Here is a 15,528-nt window from a genome sequence, read left to right as displayed (position 1 = left end):
ATATAATTTGGATTTGAATTCTGAAAGATTTTGCTATGTTTTCTATATATGTTTCATTTCTATATGTAATCTCTTTACCTGTACTTTGTGTTGAGCTTGCACTTTGATACTGTCGAGGCATTAGTGACTAACAAAATGTCAAGAAAACCCAGTAGTTTACCATTGCTGTAAATTGACACCCAGTGAGCAGAATTACGTGGCTAAAGAGAAAGAACTATTGCCCATGAAAGAGGCCTTTGTGCAGTGGAGACATCTGCAATGAGGTACCTACACACTGGAAGTAAGACCTCATCACAGTAACCTAGGTGCCTGCATGTACATCCACCAAGCATGGGGAACATTTTTCTTGTTTGTTTGTTTGTTTTATTCATTTTTTGTGCGCGCCAGACCCAGGGGTAGCAGGGCGCAGTGACAAGAAAATGCGAGATTTACAAGGTTACATCATAGCACAGTGTACATTAGAAATTACAGTAGGGTCACAAGGTTGCATCATAGCACAGTGTACATTTGAAATTACAGTAGGGTCACACAAATAATTACAAAATATACAAGTTCAAGTAGGTCAATCAGAATTCCAGTTATATGGAATGAAGGTCTAGTGATAAATATCAGTAGGAGGTAGGTAACACCGGTCAACTGAGGTCAGTCGAGGTAAGGAATTGAATGACTTTTTTCCTGAAATAAAGGTAGGGCAGGTCCGCTCTAAGGTCTTGTGGTAGTGAGTTCCAGGTTTTAGCCGCCTTAACCGGGAAACTATTTCCTCCAATAGTAGAGAGTCTAAAGTTCAGTATTGTCAAGCAATTGGAGTTGCCAGCACTAGTTGGTCTAAGAGATGTTCTCCTGTGGAATTTGTCAGACAGGTAACAAGGGGCAGAGTTATTAAGGGCTTTGTGGGTCAGTGATAGCATCTTAAGTTTTATTTTGTTCTCTGTGGTCAACCAGTTATGATGTCGACTGGAGGAAGAGATATGGGACCTTTTATTAATGCCTAGTGCTGCTCTCAAGGCATTATTTTGTAATGTTTGTAGTCTTTGGGTTATTTTTTTTATTAGCTCCAGAGTATAGAGCATTACAATAATCAATTCTGGAGAGAATTAAGGCTCTAGCCAAGATTAGGCAGCTCTTATTGGAAAGGAATGGTTTACCGGCTCTTATCAGTTTGCACGTGTAGGCCGTAGAGGATACAAGGGATTTTAGCTGTTTATCAAGTGATAGGGTAGAATCAAGATAGAATCCCAAGGTTTTTACATCCTTGGATACTTGGATGATGTTCCCATCTATGTTGAAAGAGGAGCATTCCTGACCTAGTTTTTTGATATTGGCCTGGGTACCCAGGATAATCAACTCTGTCTTATCATCGTTTAGGCAAAGGCCGAGAGTGGCCATCCATGCCTGGATGATCAGGTATACTTTGTTCACCAATTCCGTGTCTTTGGCATGATCCCCAGAAAGCGGGAGGAGGGTCTGTGTATCACCTGCATAATTAGTGTAGGTGATACCAAGATGGTCCAGATCATCAAACAAGGGCTTGGTGAAGATATTGTATAGGGTTGTGGATACACAAGAGCCCTGGGGAACACCACATGAGATAGGGGTTGGGATCTGCCGCTGTTGAAGGGGAGAAGACTCATCGTTCTCTCGCTCAGGAATGACTTGATCCATCCAATGGCTTCCGAAGAGAAATGGGCGGCAGAGTCCAGGTGACTACAGAGGACTTTGTGATCCACCAAATCAAAGGCAGCTGAGAGGTCCAGGAGTAGTAAGAGTACTGTTCTCCCTTTGTCTCTCAGCTCATCAATTTGAGACTTCAAGTCAATGAGGGCAGTTTCAGTTCCGTGCAGGGAATGGAAGCCCGATTGTCTTTCTCCTAATAAGTTATGTAGTTCTAGGTGCTTTTGAATTTGGTTATATGCGGCTTTGTCCAGAATCTTAAGAAGAAACAGTACCGTAGTAATAGGGCGGTAATTAGTAGGGATGAGGGGATCTAATGTCTGCTTTTTAAGGAGGGGGAGTACCCAGGACGGTTTAAGGTTGGCAGGGATAGTGCCTGAGGCAAAGGAGGCGTTGATCAATTTAGCGATAAAGGGAGATAATTCTCTGGCAGCGTCTTTTATTAACTGTGCTGGGCAAATGTCACCTTTACAATTTGATGGTTTAAGCGACAGGATAACTTTTTCTACTTCCAAGGCGGTCATTTTGGAGAAGTGGAAGGTATTACTGTGCGCCAGTAGGATATTGATGTGAGGCATTTTAGTCAAATCCTGAATTTTGATTACTTATTTTTTTTGCTGGATTTTATTTTGGAGAGTTATCATTTTATTTGCTAAGGCTTGCTGGATATCGGTGCACCAAGGTTTGTCCTTGGTACAGGTGTCCTGAATGGCGATAGGAGACTCGAGTTCCTTTAGAATGGCAAAAAGCTCTTTCATGCTAGAGTTAGATTTAGCTATACGGTCATCATATGAGTTACGTTTTGCCTGGCAAACTTCTTTTTTGTAAAGTGAGGAGAGGGAGGATAATTTAGCTTGGTTATTGACTGATGGGCAGAGCCTCCAGGTGGTTTCACTCTTTCTTTTCAAAATGCGTGAATCTCTTAGCTGTGGAGTAAACCATTTATTTAGATGAACTTTTGGTTTACTTGGTCTAAGTTTGAGAGGAGCCACTTTATCTAGGGTAGTGAGCATGATGGTATTAAATTCTTGCACTAGGATACTAGGGTTTAGATTAGCTGATAGAGCGTTAAGGGTCGGTAATATCGCTGGGATCCCTTTCTCTACAGTGATACATTTTTTATTTCTGGTTAAGCAAGGTGGCACTAGTGGAAGGGCCGTCGGGTTAGGTCTGGCGGTAGCTAGGTTAAAGGACACCAGGGAATGTTCTGTCCAAGGTAGGGGCATTATAGATGAAATAGTGGCTGTACAGTTGCAGTCAGCTATCCAGTCTAATGTTATTCCCTTCAGGTGCGTAGGCTTATCAACTCTTTGAGTTAGGCCAAGTGCGTGAATAGTGTTGGCTACCAATGTGGCATTGGTATCTGTGGTGTCATGGAGACCTAAATGAAAGTCCCCAAGAAGGATAGATTGAGAACAGGGTTTGAGGTTATTTGTGAGTATGTTATGGAGATCCTCATCAAAGGTGCCTAGAGGGCCAGGGGGTCTGTATAAGAGGTGAATGATAAGTGTTTGATTATTATTTAGTTGGAGTTTGGCAGATAGGGTCTCACAAGATTGAATCGATTGGGTGGGTGCTAATCTGAGTGAAAGGCTTGTTTTAGAGATTATGGCTATGCCGCCACCTCTAGCACCTTCTCGGTCGTGTCTGACTATCGTGTAGCCATCAGGGATAGCTAGCATGAGCGAAGGTCCTGCTGCATTGTGTAGCCAGGTCTCTGTGATAGCGAGAAAGTCAAGGTTGCCTTCTGTAATTATGTCGGCGATGTCTAGGGCATGGGCGACAAGCGATCTCACATTAAGGAGTGCTCCAACAATAATAGGGGTCTTAATGACCTCTATGGCTTGAGGATGTAGAGTAGCGGACATAATGGGTGTTTTTGATTTGTTGTTCTGAGTTGGGCAAGTATAGGAATTAAGTTATGGAGGTTGTCTAGTATGGCGAGGTTTACAGACCTGCTTGAGGTTTGTTTAATGTTGGTAGAAGGCAGAGATCTGCGGAGGGGTTCATGCAGTTTAGATAGTCTAGCACAGAGTCTGAATTTTCTGCTAGGTGTATCACATGGGTGAGATATCGTGGTAACTGTCTCAAGGGGCTCATAACTCGGGCGTAAATATTGGTCAGGAGAGTTATCGTTCAGGTGTACTACAGACGTCAATGGTGGCAAGGAGTTAGGTACGTTAACATCTGGCATGATGAGTAGGTGTATGATAGTCCTCAGTAGAATTGTGTAAATGGCTGGTAGATACATAATTGTATAGTGGTGGCCTATCTAGAATACCATATTAGTGACTGGTACGTGTGCAGGCAGTCAATGACTCAAAGGCAATTGCTCGAATATGGCCAGCTAGGTAAGTACATGTGCGGGCAATCAATGGCTCAGAGGCAATACTCCAATATGGCTGACTAGGTAGGTACATATGCGGGCAATCAATGACTCAGAGGCAATGCTCAAATATATATGGCTGACTAGGTAGGTACATATGCGGGCAATCAATGACTCAGAGGCAATGCTCAAATATATATGGCTGACTAGGTAGGTACATATGCGGGCAATCAATGACTCAGAGGCAATACACCAATATGGCTGACTAGGTAGGTACATATGCGGGCAATCAATGACTCAGAGGCAATGCTCAAATATGGCTGACTAGGTAGGTACATATGCGGGCAATCAATGACTCAGAGACAATGCTCAAATATGGCTGACTAGGTAGGTACCTATGCAGGCAATCGGTGACTTACAGTAGGAGTTCGAAAACATACATTCCTTGCACCCAAAACAAGAGTGCCTGTGTTGTCAACGACAAATCTGAGGAAACCGACTTGCCAGATGTTATGTTAAAGCACAGAAGGGCCTTCTGTTATCAAAACAGACTATTTACCTACACAAGCCCGGCATACCGCCGTCCTCTCAAGTTCTCCTGACTCTTGCATAGCAGGTAAACCCAGGCAACATTGGAAATAATTTCCCGTCAATTGTGGTGGCCCAGGATGGCCACTCAAGTCGAAGATTATGTGACAGTGTCCCCATATTGGCTCAAATAAAGACTAACAAAGACCTGTTGGCTTGCTTCTACCTTTTGAAGCACCACTTCACCCATGGCATATCCCCACCACAGATTTTACAGCGGATCTGCCAGTGTGACTTAAATCATGGTAGTGGTGGATTGCTTTAGAAAGATGGCACACTTTCGCCCTCTAGATGCCCTGTTATACGACGCTCAAACAGTACGTACATTTTTCTACAAAATATGCAGGTTCCACAGCACACCAGAAAAAAAAATAATCACCACTGACAGGGGTACACAACGCACGTCTCATTTCTGGATGACTATCTGCAAACACATCAGTATTCAAAAAGGGCTATAATTTGGGATACTATGCTCAGAGTAATGGCAAGACTTAACAGAACCTCAGTTATGCCAAGACCCTGCAGTCCATTTGGTGGAAAGATCTGGAGATGACCACAGTGGCACATAACAAGCACTCTGCTACAGGTCATAGCCCATTTAGATGCATCTACAAGTTACATTCCAGACTACTACCCATTGTGCCCATAGCAACCAGTGTAGCACCCACTGCTTATTGACTACTGCAGAAGATCCACGAGATCCAGCGCTGGTATCCCCCACAACCAAGGACATACTGAAGAAGAGAAGACTATCCCCTTTACCCCCTCCAACCCCCCCCCCCCCCCCCAACACCTACATAGCAAGTACGAGACTGAGCTAGGCTTTCTCCCTCCTCCCCCAAGAAACTGCCTCTCCACAGTGTGAGGAGCCAGCAATGAGACGCAGCCACAAAGGACTCAAAGTGTTGGCTATAAGCTTTAATTCAAAATCAAAAGGGTTGGGGAAATGCCTTACTATTCCTATGCTAGGAGGTATTTCCCTATATCAACCAAAAAGAAAGGGCTCCGTCCCCCAAAGTAAAAATATGTCCTGGGTATGAAATTGTAGCCCAAGAGGATGGCTTCCCCCTCGTGGCACGCACACACAGTTCCCGGGAACATAGTTCCCTTCCCAAGGTTCCTTTGCAGGTAATGTTCGAACAAAGAATCACTTTTCAAATAGTTTAAGATCCTAGGACATGTTATTGCCTACCGATTCTCTTGTAATATAACACACACTTGATTTGTCCTGGTATATCCTTCTGTCAGGACTTCTTTACGGCCTTTTACACAATTCTCTTCACCTGGTGTCCTCTCCTGCCAGGACCTTCATATCATAATTCTATTATAATTCTCTTTTACCCATGAAACAATACCAGCCCAATGTTGGCACACCATTGTTCTTTCCTTCATATATAGTTCTTTCCTCTCTCAAGTTAATTTACCTTTACTCAGTTTTCTCTTTCTGTCCCTTTAAGATGCAGGTTCAATTACCCGTTCATGGAACAGCTCATGGGTATTTTAGCTTCTTCACATACTTCAGTTTGCTCACTCGTGGTATAGCTTTTATATTTATTAGCTTCTTCACATCTTTCACTTTGTTTACTGATCGCTATTCCGAAGCAGTGCACACTTTACGGGCAACCCTGAAACCCTACCTGCTTCCCTGGGTTTACGGGGTGCTCCATGTGTCTCTCGCAAACCGCTGCTTCTGTACTCGTCGTATTGTGAGTTCAGTATCCAAGTGGTCATCTACTGAGTCTCTGCCGTGCCTGTCTTAAGTTTCTGCTGCCTTTTCCTCTTGGGCAGCGCATCATCCGCACTCCTATTGATTCGCCTACTGGGACGATTAGCTTTGGCAGCGTTTCCCACAGAGTCTTCTCCCCCAACATTCCAGCCGGTGCTAGTGCAGTTAACTGCACAGCACAGGATATGCAGCTCTCTCTCATTGCCGTCAGCTGTGTGGGTTTTAAATCTCCCGGTCTGATTAAAGAGTTTCCAAAAACTAGACCGCAGCGTAGGCTTCCCGGCCTCAGTGAGCTTTACTGTTCTTTGTCTCTTCCTCGTCTCAATAGTTAATGGATAATTCTTTATGTGTTGTTGAGGAAGCTGGTAGGGGATTCTTTCAGGAGTAATCATTACTGCTCTATGCCTCGTCCTCGTCTCAGTAGTTAATGTATTGCTCTGGTCACTATGTCGGGGAATATTAATAGTACATTCAGTACATGGATGAGGATGACTGGTGCAAAAAGACATTAAGGCCTGAGGAATTGAGGAAGCATCCCTAAGGGGAAATGGGGGATATTTGTCTTTCCCCAAAAACATCACATCTCTGATCTGAGGGACGCCTCTCCCCAGGTGGTCCTCCCTCATATAGCCACCCCCAGGGTCTGGATCTGGTAGCAGCTGCCGTCCCCTGGCCACTTAGGGAGAGGCTACCTCAGGGAAAGAAGTTATGATACCATCAGATTCATCACAGTAGTCTACCTCAGAAACTAGCTTCACACTATTAAGGCCCCTCCCGCATCACTAGGTGTCTCTTGGTGTACAGGCACCAACTTCTAGCTGCATGGGTGGGTGCAGCCTTTGTTCTACACCGCCTTATCCAATCATGCCCCAGATTCCTACAACAGTATCGGCCAAAGACCTGCCCCAGCCTCAAAGCCAGAAAACTTTAATAGGAGGTGAATGTCACCTTTGACTCGCAGATAAGGCATGGCCAGTGACACTAACATCACCCTCAAGGGTTATGTGGCTTGTGATTGCACATGGGAACCTGTTTCCCAGGTCCATGCGCCACAAACTGATGTCACATAATTTCCTGCGATTTCCTTAGAAACCTGAAGCCCCTGGAGAGTTATACTCAGTGCACACTAATTCACCTTCAAAGTGTGCATGCCCGCCCTTAACCAGTATATGTTGCCTGAACACATTCTGAATAAAGGCGCCTTGATGGATTAATGCTCCAGATGCCCCCCTAAACTTACCATGTTGGGGAAAGACTGTCTCCATCACGAGAGTCACATGTGGGCACCACAATGTTGTCAACACACAACTACAGAGTGGGAACTGTTGGCTCTGGTAGGCACATGCACAGTAAATCACATCCTCACATGTTGCTTTGGCAACCCTGATACTGAGACAAAGCCTGGTTTTGAACACTTGGATGAATAAAAAAGGACACAGAGCCAGATTCCTCACATCTCAGCAATTTTCTTTGTCCATACGCTCCTTTTTTTGTTCTGTCTCCTCTGCTCTTCGGTCTCCCATTTCTGTGGAGTTTTGCATTGTGTTCTTCTACTGTTCTGTTACTTGCCATTTATGCTCTGGTCCAGACACTCTGCAACAGTAGGGAGTAGCAGTAGGAAGTACTGTCAGTTACTCGGCTTCTCTGTATCCAGTATTCTGAATTTGACTACCAGACATACTGAAACAACATCTGCAGCTCCCCATATTGACGCATTAGCAGTGTCCTTACCCACGTTAACCTGGGGTGCTGCTACCTGGGTTGAGAGCTAGTGCTGGGTTGCTGCAGTATTTCACATTGCTGCTTTTGTTCGGGGCTGGGGCTGGCCCCCACCAAATCTTCCCAGGCCAGTCACACAAGTAAAGAACTGTTAACTAGCTTTCTGTACTGGGCGTTTTGTTGGACTTCGAAATGTTGTTTTTATCTTCATCTAACCTACATATACCGTGTTTTCTTTTCCCTCAGAAAACCTGCACAGCTGGGTGTTTAGAACTGTGTCAAAGGCTTAAGACAAAAAAAATATGCAATCCAACAATAAAAAGTTTCATATCATCTCTGCCATGTCAGTTTCTTACATTTCTACATGCCACTTCAATGGATAAAGACAAAAAACAGAAATAAATCTGCAAGTTTAAATTGAAAACTTACCACTCAGTGAAACCTTTAGCAAGATCTTCTCTTGATAAGTCAACCAGCACCTAGATAAACATAAATGTTTAATAATCAGAATTGTAAAACATTAGATATTGTTTTGCAGTTTTTTTAAGATAACGATCAGCTATTCTAAATTACCAAAAAATGAAGTCTGTAGTGTCGAAAAAAAAAAACGGTTGTAATGTGCACCAAATCTTCCTACAACAAACACACCATCTCATGCTGCCCTTCCTCTGGCTGGCCCTTATCCATCAAGGGACCATTTCTCAGAGCAGCAAAACGAAGTCAGAAAGTATTACAGTGTAATAATGTACAAAGAATACGTCTGAAGGATTCTAGAAACACTAACAATTATTAACCTAATTCATGCTCAAAGTGTTTCTCCAGCCCTGAAAACAGGCGAGCACAAAACATTTTTTGCAGGGCTGGCAAGAGTGCTGTTAAAGCCAAACAGACAACATGCAGGAAAGAGCACAGGCTACATAGCTGCACACTAGCCCAATTTCAAGTGTTCTCTTCTTCCAGTACTGTCTTTTTAGTTAACAGTTTGCATGCTTGTGCATCATCGTTTTTCCATTCCAAGTATGAAATACGAGTATGCAGTTTGCTAAAGATCCAAGACTGGCTGAAGAGGTCACACGCCACAGGAGGTAATTTAGAAGCTGTTATTCCAAACAGGGACTGGCTGGCAGATGTAACTGTGTGGGAGGGCATCATTGTTTCCTGGTTTTCTCAAATTACTTAATGATCTAAATGGCGATGGCCTGAACCTCAAATGGGGTATCCCTAGGGGTTTGACAATTTAGTCAATAATGGAAACTGAACAAAAATGGTGCACACAGCAAATGTGCTCAAATTGCTTTGAGGTCAACTGTAACTACAACTGTCTTACCCTGATTGAAAAAACCCTCTGCTGACCCAAACTTCCCAGTTTCTCACCTTCCCCATTATTCAAACATCCTTGTCTCACTACAATTAGTTGCTGGATGGCTCTCCTCTGCTTCATGCTGAACTTTTCAAAAATTCGAGTCCTCTTTCTCTCGGCTTCCACTACTCCCTGCAATCCCCTCTCATTTGTCCTTCCCACCCGGCAATCTTGCTCCTTCGCATCAGGTCCACAATCTTCCGGTGTTCTTTAATAGCAACCTCCAACTGAACTCTTCCTAACTACCAATGCCTCTGCTGCTTGTGTTAGCTTCCTAAACATTTGGAAAATCTGTCCTTTTCTTGCTAACCAGTCTACAAAATCTCTAATCTCCACCCTCGTGCTCCGGAAACTTGATTACTGTCGAAGAATACTTCTTGGCAATCCTCTCTACTCCTCCCTCCCTTTAGACAGTGTGCTCAACTTTGCTACCCACACTCTCTGCAACCAACTTAGGCCCTCCACTACTTCTACCCACCAACAGCTTGCTGGTTAGCTCTCCATGCAAAACCATTCTTTTTCAGTTCCTTCTCATAGTCTTACAAAGGTATCAATGGTCTTGCTGCTCGGTACCTGTCTGATTGTACCTCAGTTTACTCACTGTCTTATTACCTCGGATCCTCCTCTGCACTCAACCGCACTGTCTAATACCATCCCTGTACCTCTTCTTGCTTCAGATCTTTCCTCCACTTGCCCCGCTCCATTGGCACCCACTGCGAAAGCCAGCCCAACCGTGGATCTCTTGAAAGCTCAGCTTAAAAATCACATACTTGCTAAAGATGGAGCTGCCCCTACCCTCACTCAAATTCTCCTTATCCGACCGTGTCACTTAAGACTGTAATGTTGTAGATTTCTCCAGCATGCTGTGAATATTCCCCATCGTCAGGCTGGGAATCCTCAGTAACAGAGCAGTTTAAACAAACTGAAAACTTTCAGTCACTTTTGTGCTCTATCATAGTCATTTTGGGCCATAGTGCTCACAGCATATAGAAACACCTCCCTTACCTCCTCCCCTGTCGGCCATCTTTAGATTTTTATCTCACATTGGTTTAGGGAGTCCTCAATAATCATCTCCAACTTTTCTACGAATAAAATTTGAATGTAAGAAACTTTTCTATCAAAAATATATATTTATTTTTACATCTATTCAGCGACCGGCGTTGGCGGCGACAATGCTACCCCCGTTGACCTGTTCAAGGCCTGTGCCCGCTGTGAACTGAAGAATGTCTTCGTGGATGATCACCACAACGACTGCCTCTACTGCCTTCATGCACACCATGTCATCCACGACTGCAAAATCTGCCAGTCATTCTCTAGCAAGAAGCTGAGGGATTGTCACGGTCGTCTGGTCACGTGGCTCGAGGACACAGGCGCGGCCTCTGACTCTGCTTCAGTACAGAGTCATGCCTCGTTATGGTGGGGCAGGAGGGCCCCATGAACCACATCTAGTAAGAGGTCTAGGTCGCATGAAGTCCAAGCCACCAGCAAGAAGAGGCATAAAGACACGCTCGCACAAGGACCGGTCTTCACCAAAGGTTAGGACCAGTCTTCACCACAGGTTAGGACCGGTCTTCACCACAGGTTAGGACCGGTCTTCACCACAGGTTAGGACCGGTCTTCACCACAGGTTAGGACCGGTCTTCACCACAGGTTAGGACCGGTCTTCACCACAGGTTAGGACCGGTCTTCACCACAGGTTAGGACCGGTCTTCACCACAGGTTAGGACCGGTCTTCACCACAGGTTAGTGGCCAAAGAATGTCGACAGAGGAGAGCCAAGGCCTTTTCCATCATCCGAGGGAGGGGATGTCTTCTAAGTCCACTTCGAAGTCTAATGGGCACTCTAACTACTCTGGTGGCGATCTTGCAAAAACTACTCCCTGCTCCAGCCCCAGTTACTCCAGCGACCTAGCCCAGAGGACCACAGACCTTCCAAGGAAATGGATAACATCTCCTGTCCCCCCCAGAAAGGGTAAGCATCAGTCAGTAACGCATAGGCTGTCGGACACTGGAACGGACACGGATCCAGATGACGGGATCTCCACACACACAACCCAGACTGATGAATTTGACGATTTCATCACAACTGAGGGGGAGCCAGATGACATGCAACTCAGAGACTCACCCCCTGATGTAGTAGGGGCCTTCCATGCGCTCATGTCCAGGGCAGCCACAATGTTCGGTCTTGTGCCGGAGGAGCAGCGAAAGGAGTGTGCGCTGTACCAGCGCAGAGAGCAACGCAGGAAATCTGTCATGTCTATCCCGCTGTTGGAAGACATCTGGGAGGATGGCCTCATCACCGTGGCGCATACCACAACTGCTCCAGCTAAAAAAGTCCAGTTTGACAGAATGTAGAGAGCCCCAGAGAGCGCTGCCGCTTGCCTCCGCACTCAGCTGACACCTGACTCTTGTTTCAGCAGCTGCCAGAATAAGGTTGGCTAATCTTTTGTCATCCTGCTCTGTTTCCCCAGACAAAGAAGGCAAACCCTGCAACGCCTTCGGTAAGCAGATCATTACCATCGCAGCCATGACTATCAAGGCAGCTAATGCAATGGCCATACTCGCAGGTTACGATCGCGAGCTGTGGTACAAGTTGGGTCCTTTGCTGGAGTTCCTGCCAGATGACAAAAAGCAAGAAGCCTTGGATATCTTCCATGAAGGCGAATTAGCGTCAGACCATGCCATTAGTCTCTGTGGACATTGCCGACACTGGTTTTCGCCAGCTGGGGAATGAAGCGGTCCTACCTAGGTAAGGTTGGCTCAAGGCTACAGATTTACGACCCGATGTCCAGTCTAGGATTGTGGATATGCCCTTTGATGGTTCTGCCCTTTTTGGAAAGAAGGTGGATGAGGCCTTACAGTCCATAAAAACTGAGACCGAAACCGCTCGCTCCTTGCGCACATTACAGCTGAGGGCCAGTCTTTTCATTCAGGAAAAGGATGCTATGGCAGGACTTCGCAGGATAACTGCATCACGTACCAGTCTTCCTCCAACTACAAAACCCTGTACTCATCAGTGGACCAGCACAGGAAATTGTCCTAGTACTACAGGGGTTCATAGCGATCCTGTGGCTCCCTGCAATCTAGGGGCCACTCCAGCAAACAAGCATGACCAACCGAGGGCCAGGTTCTCCGAATTCAGCACCCCTGTGGGAGGACGACTGTCAAGCTTCATTGAAGAATGGACAAATCACGACCGACGAATAGGTGCTATGCCTCCTCCAGCAGGGCCACTAGCTGGAGTTTGTGGACTATTCAACCGAACATTCCTCCAGAACACAAACCAGAGAAGTTGCGACACCTCTTGCGTCAAGAAGTGCTAGCTCTGCAGCAGAAGGGCGCAGTGGAAAAAGTTCCCAAGGACGAGCTGGGCACAGGAATATACTCTCGCTACTTCCTGGTAAGGAAAAGGTTACTGCACAACAAATCGGGGGGTTGGAGGCCCATATTAGATAGGAGAGTGCTCAACAAGCTCCTAAAGGTGCAAACGTTCTACATGGTCACGCTTCAGCAGGTGTTGTCACAGCTACAACAAGGAGATTTATTGGTCGTCCCTCGACCTCGAGGACGCCTACCTTCACATCCCTATTCACCTCTCACAGCGGCGCTACCTATGCTTCATGGTGGCAGGAGTACATTATCAGTTGAAGGCCCTTCCATTCGGCCTGCGGTCTGCTCTGCGGGTGTTCACCAAATGCCTTGCGCCAGTGGTGGCTCACCTGCGGTGGAGGGGCAGTCACATCTACCCGTATCTGGATGACTGGTTAGTAAGAGCCCTGTTAGCAGAAACCAACACCGCCACCACCATACAATGTCTACAGCAACTGTGTTTCTCCATCAACTTCCCAAAGTTGTGCCTGGTTCCATCTCAACAGGCACTGTATCTCGGAGCAAGGCTCAACACCCAAACCTGCACCGCCAGACCCTCAAACGAAAGGCTGGCAGCTCTTCTACACATGGTGCACAATCTCACCAGCGCCCGGGTAACGCTACTTTGCAACTGCAAATCCCTGCTGCGGATGTTGTCATCATTCAGCCAGTTGATCACCAACTGCCTGCTACACATGAGACCGGTGCAAGAATTCCTGGATGGCCGCTGAATCCAAGCCTTGCTCTAACACCAGTTTTCAAACTGAGCCTTCACTGGTGGTCAGTGAGGGAACATCTGGTGCAGGGCACCCCCTTCAGGTTGCTGGATCATCAGGCTACTGTCACAATGGATGCTTCACTGGAGGGCTGGGGTTCCCCAAATCAAGACCAACACACCAGGGGCCTTTGGTCGGAGGAGGAAAAGAGCCAGCACAACAACCTGCTGGAGCTACGAGCAAGTTGTTGGGCCCTGAAGTCTTTTCTTCCCCTCCTGAGGGGATATGTGGTACGAATTTACACTGACAACACAACATCAATGTTTTATGTCCGCCAGCAAGGAGGGACAAGGTCCCCAGCTTTCCAGGGAGGCCCAAATCCTGTGGCATTGGGCTCTACTGCAGCTCATGTTTCTCATTCCCCTTCATCTACCAGGGATTCAGAACATGTTGGCGGACTCCCTCAGTAGGGAGTTACACTCTTGCCACGAGTGGGAACTGCACAGCGACCAGCTTCACTTGTTTCAAACATGGGGCACCCCAGTGATCAACCTCTTTGCCACCCACGACAGTCGCTGTAAGATATGTTTTATGTTTAATGACCGGTTTGGATGGTTCCATGTGATTACAACGAAAACAAGAATAACAAAAACGTTTCTCACGACCATATCCCAAGCCCCACCATTTGCCTAAATCCATAACCCCACCCCAACACCCTCCCGACCGGTTGCATTTCCTTAGCAAATAAAACATTTGTTATTTTAGGGTTGTTTAAAAAGTTGTTCATTATTCCTAATTCGTTATCATCACTGTATAGCGTTTATGTGACCACATCCCCTGTGCTGTTTGGTGGAGACAATGGGCTCCCCAACCTGAGAGTGATATGTCTGCTGTGATTGTAAGGTGTGCTGGTGGATTGACAAAAGGTTTTTCCTGTAACAGGTTTTCTTTTGTCCACCATTGAAGACCCGAAACCAGTGTTTACAAAACCACCACTAGATCATCCCAATTGCCTTCTGTCTGTGACCATTGTTCCGCTAACCACTCTTGCATCAAACACATATGAAGCCTTGCATGTGGAATGAAGATGCATGACGCCATCATGCCAAGAAGGCGCATAACCTTTCTGACCCATCTGTTGACCGGCGGCATGAAAAGTTATTTTCAGACTTGGATTTTGGACCCTCTCGTTGGAGGGGAAGACTAAGTTGTCTTGTTTGAAGGTTGTGGCTCAGAACTGGAGGTGAACTTCTAGCGATTGATACTAGGTCGTGTTGTGGAATATGTGACTTGGCTCATGAGAGAAAAATTATAAGTTACTGACTGCAGTGACTAACTTACTCCTTACTCTTAGTCCACAGTCCCCTTGCCTCCATACTGTCTGGGCGTCGGAGACAGAACCCTTTTCACCAGAAAAAAAAAAAAAACGTCTTCCCCTTTAAATTTAGAGGCGCGCAGGGGTGCGGCCCAGGGAGCATGCACTGCCCTGACTCTGCCCTCCGGCGCCACACCTCAGTCCCCATTGATACGTCGACAATAGATTAATGCCTAATGACACCAGTATTATTAGGGGGAGGTTAGTGGGACATATGGAGGAAAGGGGACGATGGACTAAGAGTACGTTAGTCACTGCGGTGAGTAACTTATAATTACTCTTACATCCCTTCCACTTTCCTCCATACTGTATGGGCGATTACAACTGAATGTAGCCCCAGGGTGAAGAGGAGACCTCCTTACGCAAATAAGTTCCTGAGAACCACCTGTCCGAAGGCTGCATCAGCTCTAGAGCCAGCATCCAAACAGTAATGCTTACAGAAAGCCGGAGAGTGGTCGCCCTGCTTATGACTTGCCAAGGGACATGGCGCTGGAATGCGATGGCCGTTGCCTTGGCCCTGACTGCATGCGGAAGTGGCTTGTGCTGGCCCTCGTACACTTCTTTGATGGCAGAGACCATCCAGCGGGATTTAAGCCTTAGAGGCCTGATAGTCTGGTCTTGAGCCTCCAAGAGTGACAAACGGGGCATCCGACTTGCGGAAGCCCTTGGACCTGTCCCC

The 15,528-nt window shown here is 46.3% G+C and overlaps 1 protein-coding gene across 1 annotated transcript in view; it reads right to left on the bottom strand.

Annotated features, from left to right (window-relative positions):
* The window catches only part of ESYT3 (extended synaptotagmin 3), a 392,268-nt gene that overhangs the window by 14,594 nt on the left and 362,146 nt on the right, over positions 1–15,528 (bottom strand). Inside the window, exon 22 of the mRNA XM_069616612.1 lies at positions 8,460–8,509. Within this exon, the coding sequence (XP_069472713.1) occupies positions 8,460–8,509 (50 nt within the window). The remainder of the gene's footprint in view (positions 1–8,459; positions 8,510–15,528) is intronic.

The sequence above is a fragment of the Ambystoma mexicanum genome, chromosome 9, assembly GCF_040938575.1.
Source record: "Ambystoma mexicanum isolate Mex_15411 chromosome 9, UKY_AmexF1_1, whole genome shotgun sequence".
Lineage (NCBI taxonomy): Eukaryota > Metazoa > Chordata > Amphibia > Caudata > Ambystomatidae > Ambystoma > Ambystoma mexicanum.
The sequence above is the reverse complement of the archived record's forward strand: the minus strand, read 5'-3'. Positions and strand labels throughout refer to the sequence as shown.